This window comes from Culex pipiens, chromosome 3 (genome assembly GCF_016801865.2).
Source record: "Culex pipiens pallens isolate TS chromosome 3, TS_CPP_V2, whole genome shotgun sequence".
In the NCBI taxonomy this organism is placed as follows: Eukaryota; Metazoa; Arthropoda; class Insecta; order Diptera; family Culicidae; genus Culex; species Culex pipiens.
Genome location: NC_068939.1, coordinates 148,418,567 through 148,440,916, shown reverse-complemented (window position 1 = coordinate 148,440,916; position 22,350 = coordinate 148,418,567). Strand labels below are relative to the sequence as shown.

At 38.3% G+C, this 22,350-nt stretch overlaps 2 protein-coding genes across 7 annotated transcripts in view; one reads left to right on the top strand and one right to left on the bottom strand.

Annotated features, from left to right (window-relative positions):
• Positions 1-22,350, bottom strand: part of LOC120432160 (RNA-binding protein Musashi homolog Rbp6) — a 100,218-nt gene that overhangs the window by 21,077 nt on the left and 56,791 nt on the right. For all 4 annotated transcript variants that reach the window (XM_039597288.2, XM_039597287.2, XM_039597291.2 and 1 more), the window contains 4 exons: positions 3,784-3,909; positions 3,386-3,710; positions 2,655-3,316; positions 319-684 (listed from right to left, as the gene is read on the bottom strand). In XM_039597288.2, the coding sequence (XP_039453222.1) occupies positions 319-684; positions 2,655-3,316; positions 3,386-3,710; positions 3,784-3,909 (1,479 nt within the window). The remainder of the gene's footprint in view (positions 1-318; positions 685-2,654; positions 3,317-3,385; positions 3,711-3,783; positions 3,910-22,350) is intronic.
• LOC120432162 (uncharacterized) overlaps positions 1-22,350 on the top strand; it is a 63,320-nt gene that overhangs the window by 31,594 nt on the left and 9,376 nt on the right. For all 3 annotated transcript variants that reach the window (XM_039597292.2, XM_039597294.2, XM_039597293.2), the window contains exons 4-5: positions 4,043-4,131; positions 4,226-4,286. In XM_039597292.2, the coding sequence (XP_039453226.1) occupies positions 4,043-4,131; positions 4,226-4,286 (150 nt within the window). The remainder of the gene's footprint in view (positions 1-4,042; positions 4,132-4,225; positions 4,287-22,350) is intronic.

The following is a 22,350-nucleotide window of genomic DNA, read 5'->3' as shown; positions in this document are numbered from 1 at the left end:
CGTCACAATTCATGGTTACATGGTTACACATAATACACGGGGGAATCCGCGCGGTCGGAAAGAAAGAGTTTCGTGGTTGTGTGTAATCTAAATGCTGAGATGTACCTAAACTATGTCTCACTTGGCGCAAGGTGTTATTTGCCGTAGGTCCCACACACAGGAAAGTAAAAAAAAAACAATCAAACTATCTTCGCACTATTCTTCGAGTTGCGTTTAAGGTAGAGAAAGCTCTAAGAACGTTTTACACTCTAGAGAGCGAGAGACGACAGGGTGGCGGCGCGTTGTTGATGGGGCAATTAGGTAGAAAATTATACATACATTCCCATGCCGTACATCGAGCCCCAGTCGACGTTCTGGAAGCCGGACATGTCGACGTTGGCCAGGCTGTAGCCCTGGTAGGGATTACCCGCGGCGGCGGCGGTCATACCGGCCGGCATTAGCTGGGCGTGGTGGTGAGCGGCCGTTCCCGGCGCGGGTTGCTGGGGCGCTCCCTGGTTTTGGGCAGGTTGAGCGGATGCTGCTGCGGCTGCGGCCGCCGCCGCCGCGGACTGCATCGATGCGGCATGCTGCTGGTGCTGTTGGCTGACCGCTGCGGCGTTGGAGAGTGAGTTGGCAGCTGCCGCCGAAGCGTGCATGTTTGCGGCGTGGGTCGCTGCGGCCGACGGCATTGGATATGGCGAGTACCTGTGGAGGGAAGAAGACAGGGTTTTTGTTGATGATTCAATTATCATTTGGGTTTTTTTTACGTTTAAATTAATTTTATTCCAGTTTTTAATTTTTTACATTTGTTATACATTTCAAGTGCTCAGGAGGTTCTATTTCAGCTTTGGTCTTTGTGTGTGTGTGAGTGTGTTTAGTTTAATTATTTGGTGTACATTTTGCGGGATTTACGACCGACTGTTAAGTGGTTATCATTTGGGTCATTTCGCCTCAACTGTACACAAAAAAGTACAAATTCGAAATCGACTTTTTCTGATCAAGCTCAAATTTTGTGGAGCTATTGATACTATCAAAACATGTAAGAATCGCGATTTTGAACTAAATTGGACCAACCCTTCTTTTTTGGCACCGCCCCAAAGTTTTGCGATTTCTGTCATTTTTTTTTTTCAAGAAACCTTTTTAAGACATTTTGTTTATGAAACAAGATCTATCTATCTAACAAATTTAACTGAAAACAACAAAGTTAATTAACAACTCATAGAGAACCTAATTTTAACGATTATGGCCAGCTTAAAGTTATGATTCTATTTTAATATTGATTGAATATTTGAAAAAAGATCTCGTTGGAATGGGTTTTTTTTTTGGTGGAAAATATTCATTAAGTCATTTCAAATATTTTTTTCCAAAGGTAAATCTTTAACTTTTTTTGCGAGTATGGGTAATAACTATACTGCCCATGTTCACATAAATGTCCCATATGCAAAAACAGCAAGCTGAGAAAAACGCAAGGGAAGTTTGCCCCACACATAAGGCTACGTGTTAAGTTTTCACGAAAAAACAGGATTTCCTCTTGATTTCTAGAACAAAGTACTGGATGTTATATGCTCTTTTGAAAGAGCACACGATTTTGAACAAAACTGCATCAATAACTCAAAAGTGATGAAAATGCATATGGGACATTTATGCGATCATGGGCAGTATAGTTAAAGCAAGATCATCAGTTTTCGAAAAACTAAAATATCGAATAAAATCCAATCGTTGTTCGCTCTGAATGAAAAAAAAAATTAAAAACTTAACCCACCGGCAGTCGCGTACGTGTACTTTGTACACAGTTTGTAAGGGCACTTGTAAGAAAGGCGAAAACACGCGACTTCCCGAAGGTTGTAAACATGAAAAAAATATTGAAAAAGCAAACAAGTAAATTAAAGAAATTTGTCTCTTCGAATATTTCGCATAAAGTAAGTTGTAAAACATGGAATCTTATCAAACTGAATTTTTCATTGAAAAAATGAATTAATTGGTTGAATACTGACAACAAGATAAACCATTGTTTCGAAAAATCAATATCAACACTTACAAAATTTAGAAGGGAACCTGAAAAAAATATTTTTTATACGATTTCCTAGATATTTTTCTAAATCCATTGAAATTATGTTATCATTTTTAACCGGTCTTTGATTTTTAATAAAATAAAATTAAGAAATAAATGATTTTTTAGCAATTTCCACTTGAAATGAAGTATCAAAAACTATACGTTTGCCAGTTATAAAAATTAACATTGAAATTATAAGTATTTTTAAGCTTAAGCTTAAGAACTAAACTGATCTGATTGTTTCAATAGTTTCTTCAAAAAGCCAAAAAAAAATTGCGAAAATAGCTAGAATTGTTGCAAATGGGAAGGGGCGACTTTTGGCTAGAGTGAAAATTAGGTTGGTTCACAGTTAGAGTGTTTTTTGAAAAATTTTCGTCTTCTAAAAAGTTTTTAGGCTTATCAATCCGAGCCAGCTTGCCCAAGACACCACATTTTTATCACGCAATCTAGGCCTTCTACGACCAAATATAAAAAAAAAAGCATTTGAGGAAACCTTCCATAATCAGTTTTTTTAACATTGCAATTCGGGGTTAAGTTTTTGAGAAAAGTGATGACGCTTGGGCGTTGATGTAAGTTGGACATGGATTGGGTGTTCTAGTGTTAAAGTGTGCGAACCACTTACCTGAAGCTGTGCAGCGTCGGGGGATATGTGGTGAACATTTTTCCGATGCCATTCTGCATTTGCATGGCAGCGTGAGCAGCGGCCGCGTGGGCGGCCTGAGCTTGAGCCTGCACCATCAGCGGGTTCGCGAGCTGACTCATGAGCGGAGTCGCGCCGGTGGCGGGTTGGGCCGCTCCCACCAGGCGGGCTGCGGTCGGTGCCGCAATCGGCAGTCCCAGGTTGCCCAGAATGATGCGCTTCTGGAGCAGCTGCTGGGCGGTCGGCGTCACCGCTTCCTTTGGCTGGGCCTTCTTGCACTCGACCTTCTTGTTCTTGATCGTGTGGAAGTGAATCTCGCACACGCGATCCACGACGTCCTCGTGCTCGAACGTCACGAACCCGAAGCCACGGTGGCGCTTCGTCTGCTGGTCCATCAGCATCACCGTCTCCTCGACCTTGCCAAACTGGCTAAAGTACTGCTTCACCTCTTCGGCCGATGTGTCCTGCGAAACGCCCCCCACGAAGATCTTCTTCGTCTTGTTCGATTGCGTCTTGGGGCGATTCTTCGGCGTCGCGTGCTTCGGGTCGATCTTCTTCCCGTCCAGCGTGTGGATTGGCACTTTGAGAACTTTGTCTACGCTATTTGGTTCCTGGAATGTGATGAATCCAAAGCCTCTGCTTCGCTGTAACAAGACAAAAATGGGAAATTTAGTACAAAAGTTAACCACAATCCAATGAAAAATTCAGCTTACCTGCGTGATGGGATCCTTCATGATCAGCACGTCCGTCACCTTGCCAAACATGCCAAAGTACTCGCTCAGCTTCTCCGACGACGTCTGCCAGCTGAGTCCACCCACGAACAGCTTGCCCGGCGCCGGATCGCTGGTGCTGTTCGGCGTCGACCGACCCGACGAGCTTCCTCCACCGTTGATAGAGCCGGCCTTGGTGTTGGTGGCGGCATTGCTAACCAGCGACGCCAGCTGACCGTTGGCTTGCAGTTGCTGTTCCTGTTGAATCTGCTGCTGCTGCTGCTGCTGCTGTTGCTGTTGCTGCTGCTGCTGTATCTGTTGTTGATCTCTGTACACGTGAAGAAGTGGAAGAAATAATAGTATAATTGCGAACCGTTAGCGAATGCCGCCGACGCCCTTACCTGGTCTGTTGCACGACGACTGCGGCCGCGGTGGCCTGCGGGTTGAGGAGGCTCGCCGTTTTGATTGGCACCAGGGCATTGTGTAGGTCATGCTCGAGCAAACCTGATGTGTCCAAGGTTCCGGCGCTAAAAAAAAAGAAACAAACAAAGAAAGCGAAATTAGTTACAGATCGCCAAAACTTACAACACTACTGTGCTGCCGTTGCCGTGGGACGTAGCAATTCTTAATGGACGTTTGTGTGCTAATCTTTCGTTTCAGGTTATCCCACTGGTCGTGATCATTGGAGTGGCCGTGGCCGGTCTCAGCGGTTACTGCGTGTACGCCGGACTGACCCGTCCAGATGTTAGGTGGGTGGCTCGCGACAAATCTTTATTTAGAGTTGCGAAATAGAACCTGCGCGATTGATTTATGCAACAACTTTGCTCTGTTTCTACTCGACAGCTTGAACAAAAAAGTCTTCGAGTGGGACACCATGGACGTCATGAACCCGAAGCAATTGAAGGTAAGACATGCTTCAATTTGATTAACACTAAATCAGCAAATCCAACAAAATTTCTTCCACCAAAAACAAGAACGTAATCCCTTCCCGGCTAATCCTTCCTGCAAAATTTTCTCATCAATCAAGTCGGCCAAGCCCCGAACAAAAGCTAGCAACTACAAAGCCTTAAGAAAAGGATGTCCTTAATTGCGAGCACAATGAGCTTCTTCCTGAATGTGAGTTGTACTCTTGCTCGCCCTCGTTTCGCCTACAACAATTACAAATTTCTACCGTCAATTCACACCACCAGAACCCTGGGTGTGTGTGCAACAAGCAACAATTCCCAAGCCCGCAGCACAAGGTTGCATGTCTGGGCCCAATCATAAGCGTGGCATAAATCGAGAATGTCCGTGGCCGTCGATCTCGAAAGGGGGGTGCCCCAAAACAAAAAATAAATATAACACTGTTGCTTTCCGCGCGAGGTCACCGCGCCCACCGCGGGGGGCCCTACTGACTAATTCGGGGGTTTGGGGCTGGCTGGCGTGACGTAAGGCGCCACAGTCGAAATTGGTTCGCAAACCAGGCCAGGTCGTGGAAAATTTTACTCATGTATTTATCATATCATGGTGACGGGTTTAGGGAGTAAATTTGACAGAAAATATTTGATTTGCAAACAGAAACCTTGAGTAGTTTTTAAATGAACAAAAATATATCAGAAAAACAAATTAAAAAGTTGAGAAAAAATTTAAAGTATTTTAAACACATAAAATTGATTTGCAATATCACTTAACATGTTAGACAATCATCGAAACGTATAAAACCTGGGACGGGAATTCCAGATGTATCGGAATTGATCCAAGTGCCCAGGTGACTAAAAATTTATATTTTAATATCTTTTCACATTTTTGAACTTTCATTACAAGTGTTTTGACAAGTCGCATGACATATCTGGCCATTTTGGAAAAGTATCCCAATAGGGACCGGGTGACGATTCTCGAGATTTTAAATTTCCATGTAATCGAGAGTTGAATCTATCAATTTCCCGGGAATTCATATTTTGGCCAAAATTATTGATTTGTTGACATACACCTAAAAGAATTATTATAAATGTATTATTATTAATATCAGTTATCAGTAAGTCATAGTTATTCAACAAAATATAAGTTTAATATCGACATTTCAATTACTTTGTGGAAAACTACTTCTTGTTAAAAAAGCTTCTAAATTCTGCTGGTACAAGTTCAATTCAATGGCTTGTTGGGACTCAAAACTGTACCAAATTATTTTATATTTGTTTATTCTTGATTCTCACTAAATGATTTTTCCTGAGTTTAATGAATTGTTCTGTGTCGTAGTTGGTAGCATCAACTTGTTATTTGATTTTTTACAAAACTTAAACAAAAGTTTAAACATCGATTAACAAGACTGGGATTTTTGCTCAGATGATAAAAATCCTAAGCAACATTTGAAGTTTTTTTTCGTTCTAAACTGTTAATTAGCAGTAAAGGAATATTAAAAGTTACAAGGAAAACTAAACTGATTATTAACAGTAGGTTTTCTTGAACATAATAAAAAAATGGCAAAGTTTTACTTATATAATAATTGATTTATGGCGCTTTTGTGTAACTCTAAATAACATGCTTCCAAATTTGAAAATAATCTTGAACGATAGAAATCAAAATAATTTAACCCTTTACAACCCAACCCCGCCTTTAGACGGGCTTCGATTTAAAAAAAAATCGTCAGAAATCGATTTTTATTTTTTAAACCAATTTTTGAGCTTTGAAAAGCATTGGAAAGAAGAACTCCTAAAATTTTAGAAAATTTTTGGGTTGGGAGTTTCACTTGTTTAATGTGACTTTGCCAATGTTTTTAAAAACGTCATTTTTTAGGGGTCAACTTTGGCTGTGTTTTTTTACTAACATTGCCTATATTTTAAATAAAAAGAAGTTTGCAGTAATTTTTCTAGTGTCCCAGACTATGCCTCTACGATTATTTTACAATTATAATGATAATGGTGCCATTTTATAGCAGAAAATGTGAAAAACAAGCAAAAAATTGAAAAAGTGACTGTAAAAACATGGAACAATTAGATAGGCAAAAGGTAATGATAGGAGGTGGTAGAATAGGCCAAATACTATCAAAAACAAACATAAACTTAACAAGATAAATGCAAATTAAAACACTAAAAGTAAAACAAGAAAAACATAAAACAAGAGAAGGAAAGTTTTTCGTAGAACAAAAGTTCCCGCTCGTAACTCTCTAGGACTGGAATTCCAGATTTACCAACAATGGACAAAGAGTACGGTATCACTCGAAACCGGTTAGAACAGTCACTCTAAAGACTCTTGTCCTCCTGTTCAATGTTTTTTTTTGTTTAACCTAGACATGACTATGCCAAATGTTGTTCCCTTCATTCTACTAAACTGGTATCGGGTCCCCATTATACTTAAGTCATGGTTTTTTTTTCAAACTTAGCTTATTTAAATATAAATAATTGTTGTTCTAAAAATAATGTTATTTTGTTGACCCAATTTAAACTTAACAATATTTTCCCTTTTCTGGCAGCTGAAAAAAGACACCAATATCCGAATATTTGGTAATTCTAATAACAGGGGTTCAAAAACCCCAAGTTCCTCCTAGATAGAGGTGGGCAAAACCGCTCTTTTTTAGGAGTCGCTCATTTTCGTTCGCTCATTAAAAAGAGCCGCTCTTTTGAACGGCTCTTTTTAACGGCTCTTTCGCTCTTTTTCAAAATTTGGATGACATGGTTTTTTTTAGTTATTTCACATTGAACTTTTACAAATTATTTGATAAAAAAACAAAACTGAAAACGAGAAGCCCTTGAAAACCATTGGAGACCGCTACTATGTCAAGATTTCTAATCGAACCAAAACATTCGATTAATTGAATTGCATCCAAACTTAAATGTAGGATGTTGGAAAAATTGCTATTAGTTTTAAAATTGCGTTTATTTCTGCAAGAACTGAACTAATGCTGATATTTTATTTGGAGAAAACATTCTGTGAACTCTTTTCTACATTCTGATTTAATCGGTAAAGTCTATAAACGCTAAAGGTTAATCGGACAAAAGGATTTATTTTTTCCAAAATCTCTAAACCATCCAGTAGATTTTTGGTAATATTTTACAAATTATGCAATTTAAAATGCTCAAATTTGTATTTCGGTAATATTTAATGTACAATCAGTTGTTAAGTGAAAAGTTTTTTTTTCATGTTGTTTAAAAAATCATTTACTTTTGGGATTAATTTTTATAAGCATTGAAATATATGAAATTGCATTTTTATTCTCAAAAACAAATTTAATACAATTTACTTTTTTTTTTAATTCAATAAATTATATTTATAACAAAAATCATGCCATGTTGAGCCGGTTCTTTAAAAAGACCGAAGTTTAAAAAAGGACCCTGGTTCTTTTTATGTGAGCTACGGTTCTTTCGCTCTTTTCAATGAACCGGCTCTTTGAGCGGCTCGCTCTTTTTTTGCCCACCTCTACTCCCAGATGATTTCCACGGACTTGTGTTTAAAGAGGTTTTAACTTTTTTTTTTAAAGTAAAAACTCTAAAACTATTATAATCAAAAGAAATAATGATTTAAAAAAGTTATAAATCGGATTGAAAAGATTATACTTTTTATGCTAAATATTATTGTTCAATTTACTATCTAAAACATTGAACACCCTTCAAAATTATCAAATCACGTAGTCGAAATGAACAAAATCCATAGCAAGTCGACACCATAAAATCAATAGAATAAGATTTTTTCCTCGCCCCGCGAAAAAGAATCAAACAAGTTACCGTCCAGAGGACAACGAACTCGTGCCAGACCCAAACTGGGTTGTACTAAATTCGGGGACCACCGCCGTGCCAGCGCTGTAAATCGACCTGTTTCTCGGGGTTCTAATCGCTCTAAATGGGTGTTCGCGGGGCGGTTCGATCTAAATTCTCGACCTCCCTCCACCCCCCTCGACGATGATGAGTCCCGCGTTACAATGCCAGGATCATTGAATAACGACGAAATACATCACAGCGGATGGGCTCCGATAACGGACGGCTTCGTCGTCGTCGACGACCGGGGAATTTTCCCATTGTCTACGCGCCGAAGCGACACTCACCACTACCAATTCCGAGAGTCTTCGTCGTGTGTGTGTGCACGACGAGTGTGCGCTCCGGATCTGCTCCTTTCGAGTATCGATTTTCATCCGCCGTAGACAGGGGCCCCGTGTAGAAACACAACCCCCTCGACCTATTCCGGGCCGGGAATAGGGGTTGAAAACGGGTTTCCCCTTGTTCCCTTGTTCTGTGTACTTTCTATCTCGATTACGGCCGCCGCAAGGGAACGCGCCATGAATGGGTCTTATCGATCCGCGATGATTTACCCCTGTAGTAGGGTGACCAGCACGGCATGTCGTACGCCCGAGGGTCGCAGGACTCACAATGGTCCGCCGAAGACGGTGTCCTGAAGGTCGTACGGCGCATGCTCTCGTGCGCGTCGTTGTGTGCGTGCCGAGGACACTCTTTCGGCACACACTTTTGTACGCGTGTTGTCATGACACCACCGGGAAATCGGCCGGATAAAGGGAACCATCCCTAGTCGGTTCAGTAGACTCGAAGTGTGCATACGTCGTTCGCTCCTCACTCTCAGGGAGCGCTTGCCTTTCTAATGGAGCTGTGTGCCTGGATGCAGCAGCCAAGATCTGCCGGACTCCCACGGAACTGTCAGCGCGCCGCCGAGATCTGGAGCCTAGATCCGCGGACCGTTGCTGCGGTTCCAGTGGGGAGCCGTGCCCGATCCGGATCAACGGACCAGTGTGCGCCCAGTGTAATCCCAAAAGTAAAATCGATTCCAGTCACGCCCTAGGTGACCAAAAAGTGTGCCATTTTCTTTGCTCCTTCCCGTGAAAGGGAAGGGGGCTGCGCGGTAGTGTGGTGAACAGAGTTCAGATTTGTGGATCTGGAAGCTCCGGACGAGCCCCGGCGGTCGAGAGTTTCCCTTTTGCTAGAAAACGATTATATTGTCCTGTCACAGCAGTACTTTTCCTTAGCTTACTGTTGTTTCGGGACATTTACATTGATTCTAGCCGTCACAGCGGAAAATTCCTCGAGACACAGGCCTACTAAGCAATCTTTTCAGAAATCAATACTGAAAGTCAAGGATTACCGTGGAGTACCGATTACGCTGCTCCGGAACCGTGGATTTACCCGGAGCAAACTTGGAAAGGACCAAGAACTTGATCTCAAAGTCAAGTAGCGGTGATTGATCCAAGATGGCGGCGTCCGGCAATGAGAAAATTCTACCCTCCCTCGCGCCTCCTTCGTCCTCCCATTTTGCCTAGGGAACAGAAAAAAAAACGGAAAGTGCAAAAAATCCCACGACGATTCCCGGAATTGCCAATGTGTGCCAAATTCCTTCGTCGACCGAGGTCATTACCAGCGCGCGCCTTCCAAGAAGTCCGCCATCGCCCCCCGTCACGGAATATCGATTTTGCGGTGCCCAAATTTATCCCCAGAACGCCATTTTGAGAGCTTCGGAGACGGAACTGTTCGGAACGTCCAGCGCACGAAATCCGTCGGATCGATGACCCCCGAGGATTCCACGGTGTAATTTATGAAATATCTCCAGAAGAAGGCAGAACATGGTTCCCAGAATCAATTATCGATTCGCGACAAGGAGTGGCCTGGTTGGCTCGAGGGGCACGCGGCGCAGGGAAAAAATAAATTTGCTAATTAAATTTAAATTTCCCATCTCAAACACTAGTACATTCATGCCGTACACACTCACACGGATACTGTCTCCGGGGCGCTTTAATGGAACCCTCGTCTAATAGCCGTTTTTAATCGCCCTTCCACCCCGTACCCGCTCCGGTTGGGCCCCCCGTACGGGAACATGCTCACGTCATTGCGTGCGTTCGTATTGTTGCTACACCAACGACACGTACAATGTTAGAACTACCCCCGACGACAGGGATTAAATAAAAAATTTCTGTCCCGAAAAAAGAGGGATAAATGTCCCTTCCCTTACGAGGATGCAACTTTTCCCAAAAAAAAAAGAATCCTCCGTGTCTGCGACCTTCCATGAACATGCGCATCCCTTACAAGCTCGAAATCCCGGTTTTGCACTCACGTGACTGCGTCGCCGTCGTGCCATCTTGACAACCCTCCAAAAAATTCAGCATGGACGAGTGGCAAGATTGCAAGCCTGCTACGGAAGCAATCGCTGGAGCTTTTGACATGCGCAATGGCGCCACATCGCTCCCAATGCTCGAACCCGTCGAAGCTTCCGCTAGCCGCTGCTAGATGGCGCTCCTTGACTGATAAGAAAGCTTTCGACTCCTGGTGGCCACTAGTGGAAACGGTTGGCGACCGGTTATCCAAAAGAGCCCCAACCTCGATTCTTTTGGAGTACCAAAGGGGGGACGACAGCCCTCGACGACATCTGAAGGGGGATTATGCGGAGAGAAAAAAACACACACAAAAAAGAAGATTTTCTATAGACGGAAAATCTAAGGGGAACGACAGAAAGGAAGCACATTAGCACAGGACGAGCAACAAAAAAGAACGCTTCCGGATTTTGTCTTCTCTTTTGCTGTTATGCGAACAACCAACCACTTTCGTTGACGTATCCTGCCTCTATGCGAAGACAAGGATACTCATCAACTCCCACACCCTGTGCGCTGATGAGAGCTCGACCCTCGGTTTAATCCCTGCCGCTTCGCTGCGAATCCTGGGGCCACGCGTTTCTCGTCTAATTAACACCATTTTTATGATGATCTGGGTAGATTTTGATGCTTTTTTTTGCTTCTCCGGACAGTCCTGCTACTTTAAAGACCTACTCGAAAAAATAATAAGAAGCACGTGATTTATGAGCTTTTCGCTCGTAAATCGGGTTGTGAGCATAAATCTGGGCCCCCGTTTTATGATTGTTTGTTTTGTGTGTGTATGTGGTGTAGTTTGATCGATATTGTCAAGTTTTATCCTTTTTTTTTGTGGAGCATCCGGAACGCACCCCCTCTTCGTTCTGGGACTGAAAAGAATGGTTGGGGATGAGTACAGAAACCCCTTCCCACGAGTTAAGCGATTGAGATGCACACTGAGGAAAAAGAATGTAAGATTTTCATAAGACTACATCTTATGTGCTGCCTGATTTGAGTATCCACTAGGCTCTCGCGATTTTCATAGACAATCTTATGACCGTCACTATAAATTCATATGGTTATAACTAAACTTTACTTATGTATTTGGTCCACTGTTGATAGACTATGGACTTCATAAGAAATTCTTATGGAATTCATCTGTAATTTTTCAATGGTTTTTGCGTATGATGCTAGTGTGAAATTTTTTGACATTTCAAGATGGCGAAAGGACGGATCGAGCAGACAATTTTAAACGCTCGCTACTCCAAATCGCCCCGTAGTTCGTTCCGGTAACTACTTCACAAAGCTGCCGCCGCCGCTATGAGTTTTACCGCGACCTCCAAGACACAGGTAAGTTCTGTGGCGGGTGTTTTCGTGGGTTTTGGTTCGAAGTTGAATATTTTGTTTTGGTATTTTAGGTAATATCAATGGCCGTTGGTTCCGCCGGCGGCCCTCTCCTGCATCCTCCAGAAGGATCCGGAGAATAGCATCGGTGAGGACAGTTCCGAGCAGCGGTCGAAGGTTTAAGTTTGATTGACGCGGTCTTGCCGAAGGTGGTGGCCATCCGGCAGAACATGCCGAATCACCAGCAAAAGACGATTAAACCGGAGGCTGCGTAAACCAACGGGACGACGAGCAGCGGAAGGAAATGAAGTTTTGGTTATATTACGATAATTTAAAAATATATACGTTTAAAATTTAAATAAATTTTTGTTTTCATTCAATTAAAAATAAGAAAAAATGGGTACAAAAAACAATGTTTATTAATATAATCTCCATGAGCATTGCCATATATTCTGTACATAATTCCATCTATGAATGTCATAAGATAGCTCAATGGAAATCTTAATTGACGGCTTTGTCAAATTTCCCCTCCCAGCCATAAGAAAATCTTATGACATCCGAATAAAATCCTGATGTCGAAAAGTCATAAGACGTTCTTATGGATTTTGCCAGTACTTTTTTCTGAGTGCATTGTTGTCTCTCAGTAATGTATGTGCTGGCGCGTTTTGGTGATAATTTGAAGGCATACGAAGGATATGAAGTTGCCTTGACCAACTGTTGAGTTTAAAGGCAGCTTGGTTGGGAAAAGAAGGACTTGTTGCGTAACATCTTTTCTGGGATGCCTTACACTTGGGTTGGACGCAATCACGTTGCATTCATAAAAATGGAACTTTTTTCCGAGCTCAGAGCCATGCCCATGTTTCAAAATTTAGAATTCACTGTAAAGAAGAATTCAAAAATAGACTAAATGGAATAAAAATTTGCGCCATACTAGAAATTAAGTTTTGAGTAAAGGATAAGAAAAAAAAGGTCCCACTATATTTATATCTAGAGTTTTATTTGAAAGGGTCCTATAAACAAATGAAACACAATAGTTTAAAGGACCTTTTAAAAAAAACTCTAGATATATAAAAAAATATGATATGGAACCATCCTTAAACCACGCGTACACCTTTTTGGATATCTCGTCTGGTTAGGTTTTGAAACAATTAAAAATTTCGAAAGAATATAGTCTCAAGGATATTTACGATGACTCAACTGCAAACAAAATGTGTTTTGTCAGCTATCGAGATTTTGATTTTCTTATCAAATCTGCAATCATTTTTTTTTTTTTGCAGTTGCGTTTTTAAAAAGCAATTCCATTTGAAAAGAGCGAAAAATAAAGTTCTCCGGGAATTCCCAGGACAAAAATCCCGGGATTTTTCCAAAACCGGGAATTCCCGAGTCCCGGGATTTTCTATAATTTGTCCCGGGAATTCCCGAAATTGAAAAAAATATCATATTTTGGTCTGGAAATTCAGATTTGGTTGTGAAAATAGTAGAACAATAAAATCAATTAAAATTTGAATTCAGCAAATATCAGCATTAAATTGGCTTTTTAGGAAAACATATTATAATTTTAATTAACAGGTCCGCAAAATGCCAGGTGCTTTAATTTTTTTTCTTTTATTTTATTTTTTTAAAGACTATATTTTAAAGGATATATTTACGTATATTTTCGATTTTAAATTAAAAAAAAAACAATCTCATATCAAATTATTTATGATCAAATGCCGGCATCTAGGGCAAATAAGTACAAATGTAACGAATAAAGACAGCTATTAAAGCAAAAAATAATTGCATGACGTTTTGGATGACTTCGGTTAAAACAGGAACAGAACAAAACAATTTGTACTTCCAAATGTATTGCTCTAAAATCTCCTGTACCTATTAAGACTGTAATTCTGATTTTCCCTCGGTTGGCGGTAGTAACTTGAAGATAATTTGTAAAATATGTTTTTTGATGAAGTCAAAACTTATCTAAAATTTTACATTGACTGGCATCATTTTATTTATTGTCGTTTTTTGTTTTTTAGATATAAAATATTTTTTTAAGCTGTTTTAGTCATGTAATATAAAAATATATATAAAAGAGAAAAATAATATAAAAGAATTCCAGAGTTTTTTTTTTTTTTTTTGAATAGGTTCTATAAACATATGGAAGACAAAAGCTTATTGGACCTTTTCAAAAAAAAAACTCAAGAATTATGTAATTTGATTCGCAAATCAAAAAAAAAATACTGGAATTAAAAATAGTACCTAGTTGAAAATCCTAAACACCACAAAGACAAAAAAACATTTTTTTGGGCTAGGCTTTTAGGTCTTTGTTCAGATTGAAGTGAGGATTATCACTATTTGATATTATTAAGCTAATTCTATGATTTTAAGCTTGAAAACATAACAAAAATATAATGAAACATAGATTTTATTACTGATTCAAAAATTTCCCGGGATCCCGGGAATTCCCGGGATTCCAAAAATATTTTTCCCGTTTCCCGGGAAAATTGGACGCTTTAATTCCGCGGCATTTTAACCGATTTTTGCTGTCTTGGACGCAAATGAAAGGTGATTAGTTGGCCTTTAAAAAAAGATAGTTTCGAATATCAAAAATCAGTGTATTAAAACTTGAAATGGCGTTTTGACCGTGTCTGGGCCAAAGAGCCTAGTTTGAACATATTTTTATGAGATTCCTGGGGAAATCTGTACGTTCCCGAGATAATTGTTTGAAAATAAAAACTGATTTTTTTCCATTTTTTTCTTTTGATTTTTCACAAACATTTTTACAAAAAAAAATTAACGTTCAAAACTAAATTAAAATATCACCTTGCTTGAGATATGAAAAAAAATGCAATAGCCTATGAAAAATTTCTGCAAAAACTTTGTAGAACAGTGCTACATTGAAAAAAAATAACTTCATTGTAACGATAAACATGAACCATTACATAAAAAAAAACAAGTTATATCAAAAAGATTCAAAACAATTAAATCCCAAAAAAATGTGCCCTCAGCAGGGGTGACATTTAGTCTTTAGGTTAGGTTTGGGTCAAACAAATTCAGAACGATTAATATTAGCGATTATGAAAAATGTTTGAATGCAAATCGTCGTTGTCGTGCTATCTTGTCGCTTTTGTGCAGCTCTCAAATCCTAATCTTTTGACCTTCACCAGGGATGGAATAATTGCAAAACAAAAAATTCGCTACATTTCTTATTTTTATTTGCGTCATTCAATATTGCAAGTATCCTTATTTCAAACGGCAAAGCTTAAAATTATGACCACTTCCACTAAGATCTAGTGTTTTTTTTTTTGCTATACCCTGAACAAAAAAAAACGAAAGAAAAAACAAGTGTGAAACACAGTTGCACACCAATTAGTGGTTTTAACACTTGTTAACAAACCCATTTTCTTCAACAACATCATGCAAGTACTTTATAATTACCTCGCATTTCCCCCTTATGTCATGAAATGACCATTTTACTAACAGTTTTGTTATGCAAATTTACCACTCAAATCCTTCGCGGCCATCGCAGCTAACACTCCTGCCACGGCCAGTGCAAGTTCACTTTCCGCGTGCGCGACTTTCACTTTTCCAGACGAAAAGCCATAACACACATGCACATGGCCAATCTGCTGTGGTGACCAAGACCCGCAGCCCAAGTGTGGTGCACAAAAACGCACGGAATTTAAACCCGCAGGACGACGACGGAGCTAGTTTCGTTGGTTTGAAAAAGCCTGCCAAGAAACATGGCGTGCAACGCACCACACGTCCCCAACGGAAGAAGAAAATTGCCTGCCCCCTTGTTACTTAAGACTCTCTTAATCGGATTAATGTTAATTTAATTAGGGAACGACATAATTGCACGTGGTCCCCACGCGATGGCCGGCCGAGTGCTGTGATTGGCAGCTCGGTGTCGCGTAGTCAAAAAGTTTGTGCCACACTACGTCAGGCAGTGCTGAGAATAAACAATAATAAAAATATTTACAAACGGGCGGATTTTTGGGTGGGGGCGTTTTGGAATCCTAAAAAGTTTTCATTTTAGCGAGCAGAGGCAAATTTACGATGCTCCTAAAATAAAGCTTTTAAACGCTTAGCTAGGTGGAACGAGGGAGAGGGAGGGGCGGGCGGTTCCTTAGTGTTGGAAAAGCAAAGCCTCCCTCTAGCTTGGTAAAAATTCTTCACTATAGTCAAATAAACTCGGAATTATCCAGGGTACCGTAAAGAAAGTCAACTTTGGGAACCATATTCAGCGATTCCACGTAAAACCAGCAGGATCCAAATCAAAAGTGTTCTGATTTTGATCAAATTTGATTTTTTAGGTGCCTTGGCCAAAATAATTCGACTAGTTTTTTTTTATGGTGTTTCCAGTCGAGTTACGGTGGTTTAAAAAATGTCGTTTTTCAACAGTTTATGTCAAAACCATAATTTTCAGAAAATCATTTTATTTCATAATTTTTTATAAATAAAATTTTAGCACGTAACATATCCAAATATGGTTAAATCCATTAACAAGATGCTGATTAATGTTTTTTGAATGTAATTCATTGGATCGAATCGAACTTGAACTCGGATTATCAATCGAATTTAAAAAAAACCTGTTGAAATTAGATCAATGTACCGAAATCCGATGTATTATTTTCAAAAAATCATATTGCCGAATTCGAATCAGATATTTACCATTTTGGATATGTTATGTAAAAATGCTAAAATATATTCAGCTCTTCGGTCCATACAAATCAGTAAACCAAGTTATTTTAATTTAAAGGACAACAAAAACATTCTTTTGCAACCCGGCAAGTTAAAATCGGTTCAGAACAAACGGCTGAACATGATATTTTGAAGAAAAAAAATGGTTTTGCAGAAATTGTCGAAAAACTTCATTTTTTTTACCACCCTAACTAAGCTAAGACCGCGTTTAGAGCAAAACAAAAAATACAAGCAAATTTTGATCCTGGTAGTTTAAGGTGGAATCGCCGATTATTTTATTTGGTTTACATTGTTTTTGTTTTCCTAGAATTCCTCTTGTTTGCTCAAAAAAAAGTTTTGATGCTTAATTTTAATTCAGGAAATATGGCCAAAGAAAATAGCCTCTTAAAGTCATGATTATTTCGTGCGTTTGAAAATAATAAGGATAAGGATTTCTAAATTTCTTAGGATTATTGCATAAAAAACCCAAGATTTTTGTAAATTTTAAAGAATCTCCAAATTAAAACAAAGTCAATCGCATCATTTGTTTACTCTAAAGCAAATAAAAAGTCCGAATGAAATTGGAGAATGCCTAGTTATAACAAATCTAGCGCTCTTTTAACCAAAAGGTCAATTTCTGGAGTTAATAAGGATATTAAAACATTAGTAAGGATAGGTAAAAAGTTTTTCGAACTAAAATTTGATCATCATTTAAATTGATTTTTTTTTTTGGTAATTTATCAAAAAAAAATGCCATACAATATATCTCCGTTTACTTATGTTCTGCACAGTTGTAAACATATCTGTGGCTTATTTACTGAAAAGCATAGTTTAACCCTCTACAGCCCAAATTTTTTTTCGAGTTTTTTTATTTTCCCCTGCAGTGCATTTTGAGCAACTTTTTTTCAACGAAAAACTTTACTTCTATTGTTTTATGTTTTTCTTGTTTTATTTTTGGTATTTTAATTTGCATTTATCTTGATTAGTTTATTTATGTATTTTTTTTTTTTGTATTTGGCCTTTATCTTGATTAGTTTATTTATGTTTTTTTTTGTTTTTGGCCTATTCTACCAACTCCTAGATACTAGAAACTAGATAGGCAAAATGTAATGATATTTTGCCTATCTAGTTTTTTCATGTTTTTACAGCTACTTTTTAAATTTTTCGCTTTTTTCACATTTTTTGCTATAGAATGGCACCATTATCATTTAAATTTATGAAGAATGCGTAGAGGCATAGGCTGGATCACTACAAAAATTACTGCATACTTCTTTTTACTTAAAATATAGGAAATATTAAAAAAAACACAGCCAAAGTTGTCCCCTTAAAAAAACACACTTTTAAAAATATTGGCAAAGTCACATTAAACAAGTCAAATTTCCATCCCTAAAATTTTCTAAAATTTTAAGAGTTCTTTTATCCAATGATTTTTAAAGATTCAAAATTGATTAAAAAATGTATTATTTGGAGGTTGGGTTGTAGAAGGTTAACTTGAAGATAAAACAAATTCTTATCAAAATTAATCCATAATCTTCATTTTCCCCAATTTGATGAAAATTAGAAAAAAATAAACAATGAGAATTACTGTTTGAATTTGTTAAAGTTTTGTTTAGTTTTTATAATTGTTAAACAAAAATTATATCATTAAAATTATTCAAAACACTTAGTTTTACGGTACAGACCGTTCGAAAACTTGACAACACCGGAAGTGGGTAACCAGCCGTATGGTTCCGGAGAACTTTACAATTTTCGTTCCTTATCCAACGTGCCACGCTTGATTAGAGCCTTACAAGCAGCGACAAGGGAAAAAGTCAGTCCCATTTTCCCCCGTGTCGCTTTGCGAGGGAAGAATCCGAAAACGTCCGCAGAAAGTTGGAAAGAGTCGGAAATTTTTTAATAAAGTAAATCAGATTGCCTGCCGCATAAATTGGTTCCGGCTGTGTGGGTGCAAAGATAGGCCATCGACCAACTTAGTACAAGGTTCTCCCGACCTGGCCCAGCCCTGTGCCGCGCGGCGCGCTGGTGGATGATAATTTAAAGTGACAATAAAACCACCCCCACCTCTCTGTCTTGGGTTATAATTTGGTGCAGCCTTCCTCTTGTTCAGCTGTTAAGGGGGTTTCTTATCAAGATTTTTTATGTGTTTTTTTCTCTTAAAATAAATTTGCATTCTCCAACATTTTATCACGTAATTTGTAGTCTGTTTTCCCAGAGCAATTTTAGAACAAAATATCTATTTGACAACACCCCTCCAACTTCTTCGAGCAATTTCCTTCGTGGAAGTTCGCACCCCACTAGAGGGTGACGAGCGGGAATTCCCGGGAAAAATTTCCCGGGAAATCGACCATTTTTGGACCTCTCGATTCCCGGGAAATTTGGTCGAGACTCCCGGGAAATTTTAAACTTATAAATATCGAAGCAAAATTATATAAACTAATCAGATAAAACATTTAAAAAAATTCTAAATTGTTTAGAACATTGGATGTTCAATGATCGATGTTCAAGTTCTAATAAACCATTGCTTCTCTAATATTCTTATACAGAAAGTGTAAATTTGAACTTATCAAAAATTCTACTATAATTGAGAGAACCCAAAATAATGTGGACCCCAATAATTACTTTAAAGCAGTTACACCCCAGAAATGAAGTCTAAAGTTTTTCAAATATTATTTTTATTTATTATTTCTGATAGGGAAAAGCCTTTTCAAGATAAGTATAATTTCCATATCCTCTCTCGAGCATAGAAATCATCATAATCTAGTTTTTTTTATTCTAATTAAGTTAATTACGCTGTATCAAGGAATTTTTTATGTCAATAAGTCAATTTTGTGTTTCGCATCAACCTCATTATTTAATTATATTTCGGGAAAAAATCTTTGTGAAGTTAAGGTCTGCCAAATGTTAACATTCATGTTTTCCTGATAACTATTTCTTCAATGAATATTTACAGTTGACCTTAAAAGGTGGAAAAAAACATTAAATTGGTTTTTTGAGTCGTTTTTTATCATATTGCATACTGGATATATATACTGGGAAATTATATTTAAGCCATTTTTTTCACTTCACAAAAATCTAATAACAAGTTCATGCAACAAGTTTGTGATTCTTTTGAAAAATCACTCAGTGCGAATTAAGATTCGTAAACATTTTAACCTACAATTTTGAGTCCTATTTTTATATATTTTTTTTTATTGTTTTTATTTATTTACAAGCCTTACCCGACAAACTTCGTTCTGCCTTTTTTAGTTTGTTGACGTTTTTAACTTTTTTGCTTATTCAGCCTCCTGTGATCAAAGTTTGATTTTACGTAACTTTTCCCTTACAATCGGCAGATTTTCCGGAATTGGTTCCAGAGTTGTAACTTTTTGGCGTAAGAACCTTCCTTGGACTTATACGAACCCAACGCAACAAAGAGCACCTCGATCCGACGTTCCGTGTTGAATTGATTCGCGTTCGAACAAAACCGTCGAAATTTTTTATATATGAGCAATTCTCTACCAAAACCGGAAATGGATTTTATTTGTATTTTTTGATTTGGCTCAAACTTTGTGGGGGTCTTCCCTGTGCCCAAATAAGCTATTTTGTGTCATTGGTTCACCCATACAAGTCTCCATACAATTTTGGCTGCTGTCCATAAAATGGTATGTGAATATTCAAACAGCTGTAACTTTTGAGTGAATTTTCTGATAATTTGGTGTCTTCGGCAAAGTTGTAGGTATTGTTGAGGACTTTTGAGAAAAAAATATGTACACGGAAAAAAAAATTTGCAGATTTTTTTATCAACTTTTTTTTTACTAAAACTCAATTTCCCAAAATACGTATTTTTTGATTTTCGAGATTTTTTGATATGTTTTAGGGGACTAAAATCCGCAACTTTTGAGCTATAGAGAAACATGGTCAAAAAATCTGCCGCCATGTTATGAATTTTTGAAAAATAGTGATTTTTGGAAAAAAATCCAAATTTCATGCAAAAACAAATTTGAAGTTATTTTTTAATGCAAAATTGAATTTGCAATCGAAAACTACTTTACAATTTTTTTGATAAAGGGCTTCGTTTTCAAGATATAGGCACCGAAAGTTTGATTTTAGCAAAATATTTGCAGTTTTTCGATTTTTTAAAATAGTGACCATGAGCGACCATTTCTAAAAATATTTTTTTTGAAAAGTTCAGAAAATTTGCTATAAAATTGTCCAGGAGACATTGAAGATTGGACCTCGGGTTGCTGAGATACAGCCGCTTTAAGAAAAAGAAACACGAAAATTGAAGTTTTCTAAGTTTCACCAAAACAACCCACCATTTTCAAATGTCGATATTTCAGCAACTAATGGTTCGATTTTCAATGTTAATACATGAAACATTCGTGAAATTTTCCGATCTTTTCGAAAAAAATATTTTGAAAAAAAATAAATCAAGACTAACATTTTAAAAGGGCCAAACATTGAATATTACGCCCACAACTTTGCCGAAGACACCAAATTATCAGAAAATTCACTCAAAAGTTACAGCTGTTTGAATATTTACATACCATTTTTGTATGGACAGCAGCCAAAATTGTATGGAGACTTGTATGGGTGAACCAATGACACAAAATAGCTTATTTGGTCATATGGAAGGCCTCCACAAAGTTTGAGTAAAATCAAAAAATACAAAAAATAAAAATGGTCGAAATCGGCCGATTTCGTAGAGAGTTGCTCATATATAGATTTGCAGATTCAGAAAAAAATTAGACATATTTCCCGAAAATAATCAGGCTACTAATTAACGTTTATTTGAATAAATTTGAATTCATTGCAACTGAATTCATTGAAAAGAAACACATTTATTACTTTTCTTTATAAATTATTGGCACTACTGTCATAGTAAAAAAAACTCCCGGGTCCCGGGAATTCCCGGGAAATTGCTAAATTCAACTCTCGATTCCCGGGAAATTGAAAATCTCGAGAATCGTCACCCTCTACACCCCACAAATAAAAACCCTTCCTTTCCAAAATAAAATTTGCTAATGATGCCACCGAAGCCCCCCTTGCCGCTGTTGACAATTTGCTTCGCGCAAAGGCACAATCAGCCCAAGGCCTTCCGCGACATTCGCGCGCGCGTCCCACGAGTTTCGATTCAACAGAACCGAGGCCACGGTGGGGGACGAGGAGCGGAATGCCGCGCAAATTTGGGGGACGGGTTGATCCCCAAGGAGAATTGCGATATCAGTTGTGATTGAAATCATCGATTTGGATTTTGCCCCTGCGTGCACGCCGGAAGTTACGCCCCAAGCTGCTCGAACGGGATGTTGAAGGGCAAAGAATCTGACGATTGTTTGATAAGGGCGGATGGTGGGTTTTTAAACATTTTTTTTCTTTTACGATACCTTGCTTTTTTTAAATTGCAGCCAGTTTTTATGTTCCTTTCTTGGCTTACCTGAAATAAGAGATAAAAGAATTAATTGTAGATGATTGAAAATGAGAAATATAATCATATCAAAAATTTGTTTACATTTTGCATTTTTGCCAAATTTGGCAAAATGTTGGTTCCCATTGGTCGCAACGCTTGCTTAGAGCGTATCTTAGACCTTATACCTTCCCGAAAACCGTCCAACTCCAAGCGAAACTAACTTGGGGATACCGTCGAGATTTTTCCTTATCCCCTAAGAAAAGTGGAGCACCAACAGTTCCCGTATTAATGATGTTTTTTTCGCGCTTGCCTCTGTGGAATTTTGGGCGATGGAACGATGTTTTGATTGCAAAAATTACAGATTTAATCAAATCGAGTTCTGCAAAGTTCCAGAATTATCTACACGGATAGAAATCCTTTCCGGGAAATCGACAACATTGTTCCATCCCAAACTAACCCTTATAAGGGTTGCGGTTTAATCGGTTTTTGAATTGACCTTTGGTTTTGGTTTTTAGACCGTTGGATATTCCTTTTGTTTCAGTA